Source organism: Chaetura pelagica, unplaced genomic scaffold (genome assembly GCF_000747805.2).
Source record: "Chaetura pelagica isolate M959 unplaced genomic scaffold, ChaPel_1.0 scaffold37, whole genome shotgun sequence".
NCBI classification, from domain to species: Eukaryota; Metazoa; Chordata; class Aves; order Apodiformes; family Apodidae; genus Chaetura; species Chaetura pelagica.
Genome location: NW_009954567.1, coordinates 850,807 through 861,278, shown reverse-complemented (window position 1 = coordinate 861,278; position 10,472 = coordinate 850,807). Strand labels below are relative to the sequence as shown.

Below are 10,472 nucleotides of genomic sequence, written 5' to 3'. Positions count from 1 at the left end.
TGATGCTGGAAGGGAAGGTATCATGAGAAGGCAGCTTCTAATTTGGGGTAGTTCACGTGGTATTGCACCCAGCATATCTATTAGTATGACCAGGTGAAGTGGGCAGCAGGAGAGCAAGCTGCAGAAGTAGGTCAAGGCACCTGTCTCCATAGTTAGCAGCTGTAAGGAAGTGAGGTGGTATGTTCAAAGGAAGCCTTCCAGCTGCTGGAGCTGTGCTAAGATGCAGGTATTGAGGAAAAGCTGCTGTGAACCCTGCCAAGGAGAGGAATGCAAGCTTGGTTTTAACCAGCTTTAAATAAATGCAAGTGAGAGTGGCACTTGAGAAGAACAGTTATTATTGAACAAGCATTTTATCCAAGACTTTCTAGCCATTTTCTAGTGTTTTAATCTGTTTATGCTTATTAGTTTTGATAGTGGAATGTACCTTCTACAAAAGCATTTACCCATTGTTTCAAAGGTTTTACAAGTGCAGGAACTTAACAGTAATTTGTTCACTTAGGTTGTGTACGTGTCTGACTTCTTCAAAGTGAGAGGATGCACATTTCAACCAAAAGAAGATTCCCATACAACCCTGCATGAGACTCCAACAAATGGAAACCACTTTGGCAGCAATCATCAACCATGAAGAATGACTCACCTCACCTGTCTTGCTCTCTGGAAGAGAAACAATTTCACAAGTCTAACTATGTAATATAAGTAAATGCCTTTAAGAGACTGCTGCTGCTCTTGTATGCTCACTTTACCTGTATATAGTAACAGCTACCACAGTTATTGTATAGCTAAATGTTTAATTTTGTTGGTTCAAGCTCTTGCTTAAAACAAAAAAAGTTATTCAAATTGTAAATTTTTATTGAAAACATGGTAACAGTTATATTACATACACTGCTGTTTGTACATGCCTTGTTGAAACAACTGTGGTTTAAATACACACCATTAAAGGACATAATGACTTGAGATGGAAGTAGCATGTGAAGCTGATTAACTTGTTCCATAGTACTGTTTTTAGAAGGTACCTTCTGTTACAGGTAAAGGCTTGCAGCAAACACAATATCTCTCTTGATTTTTGTAATCCCTATTAAAAAGAAAAACTGAATTAGCATATAGCAGTCATATCAGACACAATTCCTATTTTAAGAAAGTATTCCAAGATTTACATTAAGTCACTGTACATCCATTTTTAATCACAAACTTGGTTTAACTGTCAGTATGCATTGAAACACTACCTCCTAAAGTCAAACTTTATAACTCAGATGCTTTCTGGAAAGGCAGCAATGATGCTGCTGCCTTACTGTCCATGCAGTCAATACTAGAAAGCTTATGTTCCCAAATCATTCCAGAGCCTGCTCTGGCCTGCCATCCCCTGCCCTCCCCACAGCTTCCACAGGCTCACTAGAATTGCTTCTTGCACTGTGGAAGTGAAATACATACCCTCTGCAAACTTGTTTTCCAGCTCTGTGTTTCCAATGGCTTTTGCAGCCTGGCACATCTGCCGAAGCAATTCTTCCAGCCTTCTCATGCAACGTATTATGCTACCTGTGCAAAAGGTGAGAGGGAAAACTTTGTATCACCTGCCATACCATGTTGCTTGAGCCCACTTTTGACCAAAGCAATGGTTCCTGTTCCAACCCCTGTTGAATTTATCTAGAAGCCAATGGAAAGAACAGCCATATTCAAGATATTCTGGTTTAAGCTTGGTTTCTGCTTAACAGTAAATTTCTACATCAGGCATTTCCTTGAAGCTATCTCCAAAGGCCTGTCCTGTCCTTGTTTTCTTCTACTATTTTCACAGCCTCTCACTAATACCTACTCGGGGGACTTCCTGGCCTTTTTAGTAGTTCCTATGAGATTTTTTCCTTCAAGTACTTGCTAAGACTTCCCTCAAGAACTGTACAGATTTGGGGGATTCACAAGTTTGCTGCTTCAAGAACAACAGACTTTGTTTTTATAGCCATTATTTTTTAATGGGCGGAGCCAGTGAGGGAGGAGGTGGTCTACCTTAGCACTCTGCCACTCATGATTCAGTGGACCACTCACTGACATCCTCACATTAATGCACACTTGTTACACACTGACTTCTCAGCTCAGCCTAACTTACTGTCACAAGTTTCACAAAATTACCCTAATGCCCTTGCTCCTCTAGCAGCATGCAAACATGCTGTGTGGTCATCTCATATCTACAGTCCAAATTACTGTAAACAGAATAATTGTCATAGAGTAAATACATGGGATGAAGGGATCAAGAGCAGCTCTGAGGAGAAAGACATGGGGATACTGGTGGATAAAAAGTGGATGTGGCCTTTCATGAGCCCTGAAAGCCTGGGCTGCATCAAAAGGAGCACGGCCAGGAGGTCAAGGGAGGTGCTTCTGCCCTTCCATGGTACTCTGCTGAGAGTCCACCTGGAGTACTGCATCCACCTCTGGAAAAACAGGAAACGGTTCAGGAAAAACAGGGACCTGTTGCAGTGTATCTGTGGGGGCCACAGAAATGATCAGATGGCTGGAGCACCTCCCCTGTGGAAAGGCTGCGCTGGGGTAGTTCAGCCTGGAAGAGAAGGCTCCATGAATACCTTACAGAGAGATGGGAAAAACTTTTTAGCATGGCCTGTTGTGAAAAGACAAGGGGTAATGGTTTCAAACTGAAAGAGGAAAGAATTTTTTTACAGTGAGTGGTGAAACACTGAAGCAGGTTGCCCAGAGAGATGGTAGAAGCCTCATCCCTGGAAACAATCCAGGTCAGATCACTGCAGGGATGTTGCACTAGATGACCTTTCTATGATTCAGTGAAATACTAGCTCTGGACAAGGCACACACAGTACCTGGAGAAAAAAAAGTTCATGTGAAAAAAACGTATAAAGCTGTTGAGGAAATGAGAAATTAGATAAAATTAACACTTCTCTTCTAAAAATCATCAATATGGTACCACTAGGCATGTGAAGCTTCTACAGTAAGAACAGTTTGTGTGAGGGCAGCAGTCTGTAAAGCCTATTGCATGGACATCAGGTGAAAAAACCTGAATATCTATTTGTGTCTGTGGGACACAAAAGCAGGAAGCCAAAGGAAGTGAACTGCAAACCACTTCCCTGAGTAGGGTGCTGGGGCAGCCCTGGCTCAGCTCCCAAATGTCCTGCTTGACTCCATTTGCAAGGCCAACCCTAAACCATTCCAGGGAATACTCCTTTACAGGCAGCACAGCTGGGGCTGCTGCAGAAACAATATTTTTGTCCATGAAAAGAACAGCATTTTTGGAATAAATCACTATTGGCTGTATTTACTTCTGCAAAACAAATGATTAATAGGATAGCTAGCCCACAACACATACCTTTCATCTTAATGACAACTAATTTTCATTAGCCAAACAACTTGGCCATCCAGGGCAAACTCCTCTGATATTTAGCAACACCACACTGCATTTAAGATAAGTGTAACTGACTGCTTTCCTTGAGTGCTTTCCTTCCTTTTGGACAATGCACAGAGAACCAGACACTTCAGGAAAGAATCATGCACCCACCCCTGTCAGAAGAATTGAACGTCTTAACACAGGCCCATAGGATCTCATCTTGAGGGAGCTGCTAGCACTGCTGACTGGGGTAAAGCTGACTGACCAGCCTTCCAAGTCTGCCAGGATTCCTACTGCTCGCAGGCAACCTGTCAAAAGTTCCTGGGTCTATCAGAATCTAGCACTGGATTACAGAAGCACTTAATTCCTTTCTCTGTGTATGAACAGGAAAACAGCATTTGATGGAGACAAGACTATGGTGACAGTAACAACTACTTCAATTTTCAACTGTCAGTCATTGCACACAGACTTCCAAGGCTCGTACACCCATTCTACTGCTCTTCGCAACTTCAACAGAACTGGTAAAAAATGACATTAGGTTTTACTTCTGGTTTGACCCTGAGGTAAATGGTTTGTCATTTTACAAAGTATCTGGGCTTTATGTCATCCTACTTTTAAAATAATTAAAACAAAGCTTCCTTCCTCAAGGAACAGTTTCTACTACTCCCAATTTTAGAAACCCATGTAACCCAGGTGATAGGTTGCATCTCAGTTCTTCAAACTCTGCATTGAACTGCTGTGATGAACCACCCAAAATGGAACCTTGGTTACCACCACCTCTCACTTCTGTCATCATTAAGACAGCAGAAGGAATTTTACCTCCTGAAGTACTGAAATACTTCAATTAACCAAGTAAAAGTGCCAGAGCTTATTTCCTAATGGAAAGCATTTGGAACTTGGTATTTTTCCCTTTAACTAGCAAAGGTGTTAACCTATTGTTGCAATGCTTACAATTTCTCAGTTTTATTGGAAGTTTTTTTTGTGTAGATATATCCCTTTTAAAAAGTAGTCTATAGATTCTGTTTTATCAGCACTGTAACTATAAAACTAACATATACAGTAAATAGATTTTTCCCCACTTGCTTTCAGCACATACTTGAATACCTCCCAGTTAGTAAATTCTATGATCTATTATTCAGAATTACCAATCCATGTTACAGAATCACCTCACATCTTCTAAAGAAGAACTAATAAACTTACCTTCAAAGACATCAGTCATTTTGCAGATGTGAGCAAAGTTAGCTCCATTTGCCCATGTATACACAACATCCATTAGGTTGGGTCTGAAAGAATTTAAATAATTTTCTTCATCAATTTCCAGTTTTGCTTCTGCTGACACCTTGGCGATTCTTTTTGCACACTCCTTTAAAAGAAAGTATTTCAAATTTATAATATGCTTAAACAGATTATGTGTTTAACCAACAGAACAGCTTGCTATTGGTATTACTAGGTACTGCATACATGATGAGGACTCCTATTCAGTGTGCAATTATCCAGTATCAGGAATCGATGACTGTTTACATTATTAAGACTGCCTGCACTAACAACTTAATAGTGCAGTAATCAAGCTTATAAAATTTTTAAGGGTGTGCTATAAATCAGCATATAGATTTAACTGCAAACATGATAACCCGTTATTACACATGGCAAAACCACACGCAGTCGGTGCCAGCCAAATTCTCTGGTGACCCAAAATCAACTCTTTGCTAAGTGCTTGTTAAGCTTCTTCCCTCATGCACTTAACTCGTGTTAAGGTCAAGCCTAAGCTCAGACAGGTCTGTAAGGGGGAGATTACCTGCATCTGCCGAAGGGGTCCTGCCAACTGCTCTGTCAGTTTCGGCATTTCACTAGACTGAAAAAGAAGACATTAAATAATCTCATGCTCCTCCACACATTTGCTTTATACCACATGGAAAAACAGGAGTTCAGTGTGTGCTACTGCCATCCTAAATTATTCCTATGACTTCTCAAACCTGTTCTCAAACTCTAAAATTTACTAAATTCCCCAAGTACTTGTTCCTCAAACTACTATCAAAAGGAAATCTTCCAGTACAGTAATACCACCAAAAAGCAGCCATTTTCTGAACACTTCCAAAATACCCTCTATTTTGCTGTCCCCCAGCTCTGAATTGCCAAAATGCTGATAATTTACTTTTAACTGTTACAAGCTGTTCTTAAAGAACATAAAAAGCAAATGTGATGAACAAAACCACATCTATTCAATTACAGCAACATTTTAGTGTCATACCTGTTTAGACCCAAGTACTACTGTTTAGTGAACCATAATATTTAATTCTAACTAACACTGGGTTACATTGGTATCCCTCTACTAACAGAAATAATTTATTAGCAACTGCTGCTAATGTGCTTTCCACATTTAGAATCAACCTGAGTGACACATCTTGCTAGCTACCTGCAGTAATAGTTCATGTGGCAGCTTATTTTACTGTGTTTTCCTGATTATGTCAAAATTCTATACAGCTTTTAGGTGTGAAAACAATTAAAGAATTAAAGATACCCTCACCCCAGAGTGTAGGGGCAGATATTGTTATGCCTCTTTTTTGAAATGATAATTCCACATTTTATAAGGATGTGTGTGTGTTTACACACATAATACAAGCACACAGGTTGAGAATCTATTATTCTATATTATTCTATTATTATTTAATCTATATTACTTCATTGTCTGAGGTGGAAACAGCTGTAGATTCATTACAAGGACTGCAATTTTGCATAATCTCTGGCATGTCACTCATGAGGAATGACACATTAGCACTGAAGCTGTAACGCTTTTTGGTAAGTTCAGTGGGAGTTCATGTCAAACACCTTAGGAAAGGATAGAAATGTACAGTAACTTGTACTATTATGACCTATTTCTGGAACTGAATTAAAACTGAAACTGTTGGTAGACAGAAATGTCTAGAATTTGTGAACTGAAGAGTAACTCACATTCTCTTGAAATACAAAACAGCTTAGTAGTGCAGTTGCCTGTTCTGCAGATAAGTCATTGAAGAGACCATTGAACATCATTTCTGTCAGGAGTAGTTCATCAGCACTAAAATAAAGATAAAAGAAAGACTAGGGAAAAGACTTATTAAAATTAACTTTCAAATTAAGTACTGTTTTGTGAAGTAACTGCATACAGGTTAGAAACAACAGCTCCTTAATTTTTTCTTATGGGAAGATCAAATACTAACATACTAGCTTTTTAAGGAAGATGCTGCTTAGTACGAGAGTGAAACAGTATTTTAAAGAAACCAAAAGCTTGTATGAACTACAAAGAATCCCTCCTGGTATTTCATAAAAGTTAGCATTAACAGTTGCTTTAATCAGTTTTTACCAGATAGGATGTCAAGAGATTGAAAAGAACAAGAGAGTTAGGCAGCTTACAAAAAAGGACAAAAATTGATAGTGCTGCTGCTTAAAAAAAGGTGGATTTTTTTACAAAGAAAAACGTAACTCATCAGCAAACAGTTCCCAAAATTCAGGAAGTTGATATAATTCTGATACAGCTTCCCCATTTGCCATGAAATTTTGCAGGGGAAAAACATTATTAGAAATCAAGTAAGTGCAGGTACCATCTTTCAGAGTATCTGTAATGCAAGGTGCACAGCAGTCACTGTGACTTTTAAAAATATACAGTTCTACCAAAATCTGAGTTACAGTCTGAAGTATTAAAAGTCTGATCCACCACTTCCATAGCTTTGTTCCAACAGCCCTATGGAAGCAGTTAAGCTATATTCCCAACCTGTCAGTGATCTGGTAATTACTGACAACCACTGCAACACCCTTGTTTGTGATTGACTCTGCACTACAAATCCTGGGAAGTGGAACCATTGAAACTGAGACTATACTCTCATGTAATACACAATATTCAGTGACAACACATACTATTGCTTAAACTGTGTCAGAAAACAGCCACTGTTGTGGCATTTTCATGTCCATGTTTTAGTTTTAAAAGCTATTGCATTTTGTCCATAAGTCACTACCTTTACTGCTTCAATCCGTGTAGTCCCTTTATGACACAGATCACACAGTCTCTCAATAATCTTTTTTCTAATGGCCTCAGAACTTTTGAATATGAACATGACACATTCATTTCAGTGAGGACAGTCGAGTGCATCCTCATGACAATAATCACACAGAAACTAATTACCTGCTGATTTCACAAGCCACTCGTCCTTTCATCTCAATGACATCTGAAGATGTGGCAAACCCCAGCCTTCTCAAAACACGCTTGCGGCATTTCAGTTCATCCATTTGTAAGACAGTTCTGGCTTTTTTAAGTTCTCGCTTTGCTGCCTTAATATCCATGGCAATCTGGGAGGTCAGAAGGAGAGAAATCACGTGTTGCCAGCTTAACAGATGCAACTGTTTTAAATACATAGTTTTTAATTTACAAAAAGGCCTTAGAACAACAGTATACGGATCTATTTTCTGACATGGACTCATCTAAAGCTACTATGAGGAAGGTTTAAAACAAATGTAAAAAAAAAATTAAAATCAGCCCCACTTAACCACAGGAAACTCTGGCAAGTTTGGGCAGTGAAGCTACTTACCCAGAGCGGGGGGCAAAAACTCAACCAGCCTACACCAAAAAACTACAGATGAAATATTTGCTCAAGAAATGAGTGCTCATCTTCTGAGACCTGTAGTATGTCTCAGCTATCCAACTACTCAATGAAATGTCACCCAAAGGCATTATTTTGTAGCATTAGAGCTTCTCCAGTGTCTTCAAGTTTATCACAGTCAGTGTCAGCATCATGAGAGTGGGGTGAACAATGCAGAAACCCTCAAAGAAGACTGCTTGGTCCATCAGGTCTTAACACATGCAACTTTGTGCTGCTAATACCAGAACTATCTCACTTGTGTGAAGTGACTCTGGGAGAACCTGTTTTCCATAGCAGCACAGAAACACAGCAGCTGTTTTTGTGCACAACCAGTTTCAGTCTAGCAGGGAATGACTCTATATATAAACTTGAGGAAGTGTACTGCTTTCAGTCTGGGAGTCAGCTCAGGAAGCAGCAGCACAGTGATTTGTGCAGTACACTTCCCAAGCAAGTAAGCCACATCAATTCAACCTGGCTCTCCACAAGCTGATTAGAAATGATCAGTCATCATATATATAATAGTCAGTGAAAAAGGCTTTAGTGGCACCTCTGTAGCCTTCTAATCCCTCATGACATTTTTTGAAGAGTTTTCTTTTCAGACGCACTTCTCATCTGTATCAATCAATGGCGTAACACTGACTCAGTCAGGCTGTCAGGGAGATTTAATGATTTTACTGTATTTTCAAAAAGATTATTTGGACTCTGTGAATAAAAAGAAAAGACTAATATTGTCCCTCTCTTCAGCTCAATATAGATACAATGGTTTGGTCTGCATTTTTACCTGTGCTTTTTTTTCACAGAGTTTGTATACGTTTTCCAAGTTGGGATCATTGTGAAGAGGATGTGAATACATCCTATGCTCAAATGCCTCTACTTTTTGGATAACTTTTTTCAGTCCTTGATCTTTGATGCCCATGTCATCAATAGGGTCTAGTAACGGTATTCCATCAGGAAATCGCTTCTGTACTTCCTAAAAGGAAAAAAACCCCGTATTTTTTGTAAGACAAGCAACAGTAAAATAAACTATACTTCTACAAATCAGTTGGCACAACTATAAGGACACAGAAGGCAGTCATGTAACTTTCTTACATTTCAGCAGTTTTCAAAGGAAGATTAAAATGACTTTCAACAAAGAGAAACAACTGACAAGCGTTGTGTCTCCCAATCCCTTCTAAAAATAAGGCTGAAGATGTGAGCCAGTCTTTAGAACAATGTCTTTAGAAGAAGTTGTCTTGTTTTCAGGAGTACCTCACCAATCAGAGCAGAGAGCTTACACAGCCCAGTAGAGCATACCTGTATAGATTTTAACACACTTTGCCTGTTGTCAATAGGCCTCAGGTCTTTTGGTATGTAAAGTCGGACACTGCTGATGGCTGAGAGGAGATGTACCAGAACAGGAACAACCTGTCAAAGAGAGTGCAGCAACTGACACATCAGTACAAATACATTTATTACTGTTCCGTAACAAAACCTTACAGAAGGAAAACTTGAGTACACAAGGACACAGCAGTGGGTAGAGGAGTATTAAGAAACACGAAAATGTGGGTAATGAAATAAAGTATTAATACAGAAGAAAAGTACACCCAAGTGGGAGAATTCTGTATTCAGTTAGAGCTGGAGAAAGGCTACAAGTGGGAGAAAAAATTACCAGTTTTTCTATTATCTTGCCTCTTATCTACTGGAATATGTCTTATGATCCAAACCAGACAAATTACTTATATACTTAACACATACATAACTAGGAATGATAACAGTAGAGAACACTAATAGAGAACAGCAAATACACACTCATAAGTATCGACACCGTGAAGAACCAATATTGCATATCAAGCTTTAAATGGACTTTGGTGGAAAAAGTACAACATGTGGGCAAATTAAACAACTGTCTCTGATCCAAAAATTGTATTTGTCTTGAAATAGGGTTTGAAATTAAAAATTTTAAATCATGCCAGTGCTTCCACTAAAAATTTAAATTTAATTTTTTAATTAAATAGTATGACAAAGCTGAAGGGGGTCTGAAGAAAAGTAGGTAATTTTCACAACTTTGTTTAAATTATTGCTATTGTCCTTCACCTACTGATTTGAAATACATAAGACAATATTAATTCAGTTTTAAAGCACTTCTTATATAGAAACAAAATCATTCCAGTATTTTGTGCTCACTTGAAACTTCCTCTTCAGTGAAATCAGCAACTGTGTAAGAAAGCAGAGTTAGATGTGCAGCTCCTTTGTCTTTCTTAATGCAACAATCCCTCTTTTACCACAGTTTGCAAATACTTTGGAAATAGAATATTTGAAAATATTTATAAAAAACTATTGATAATAAGCATGTGTAACAGACCTGCATCTCTCCCTTCTCATCAGGCCTGGCTGGCTTTGCAGCCTCAGTGGCAGAATTTTTCAAACTCTCCTTGCTGCAGTGCAGTAGAACTTCCACTACATATAATGGGTCCAATTCACCAGAATTTGGCTGTTGAGGGCACAGAAAAACCAGGTCAGTAACAATTATTTTAAAATACCAGCAG

The 10,472-nt window shown here is 38.8% G+C and overlaps 2 protein-coding genes across 2 annotated transcripts in view; one reads left to right on the top strand and one right to left on the bottom strand.

Moving 5' to 3' along the window:
• Nucleotides 1-940, top strand: part of PPAP2A (phosphatidic acid phosphatase type 2A) — a gene marked incomplete at its 5' end in the record, with an annotated part of 36,627 nt that extends 35,687 nt beyond the window's left edge. The window contains one exon of the mRNA XM_010005398.1: nucleotides 500-940. Coding sequence (XP_010003700.1) covers nucleotides 500-625 — 126 coding nt within the window. The remainder of the gene's footprint in view (nucleotides 1-499) is intronic.
• SKIV2L2 (superkiller viralicidic activity 2-like 2 (S. cerevisiae)) overlaps nucleotides 845-10,472 on the bottom strand; it is a 41,467-nt gene continuing 31,839 nt past the window's right edge. Inside the window, exons 19-27 of the mRNA XM_010005397.1 lie at nucleotides 10,289-10,417; nucleotides 9,241-9,351; nucleotides 8,729-8,917; nucleotides 7,494-7,657; nucleotides 6,287-6,392; nucleotides 5,133-5,189; nucleotides 4,538-4,700; nucleotides 1,429-1,533; nucleotides 845-1,072 (exon numbers count right to left, since the gene is read on the bottom strand). Coding sequence (XP_010003699.1) covers nucleotides 1,020-1,072; nucleotides 1,429-1,533; nucleotides 4,538-4,700; nucleotides 5,133-5,189; nucleotides 6,287-6,392; nucleotides 7,494-7,657; nucleotides 8,729-8,917; nucleotides 9,241-9,351; nucleotides 10,289-10,417 — 1,077 coding nt within the window. The 3' untranslated portion in view covers nucleotides 845-1,019. The remainder of the gene's footprint in view (nucleotides 1,073-1,428; nucleotides 1,534-4,537; nucleotides 4,701-5,132; nucleotides 5,190-6,286; nucleotides 6,393-7,493; nucleotides 7,658-8,728; nucleotides 8,918-9,240; nucleotides 9,352-10,288; nucleotides 10,418-10,472) is intronic.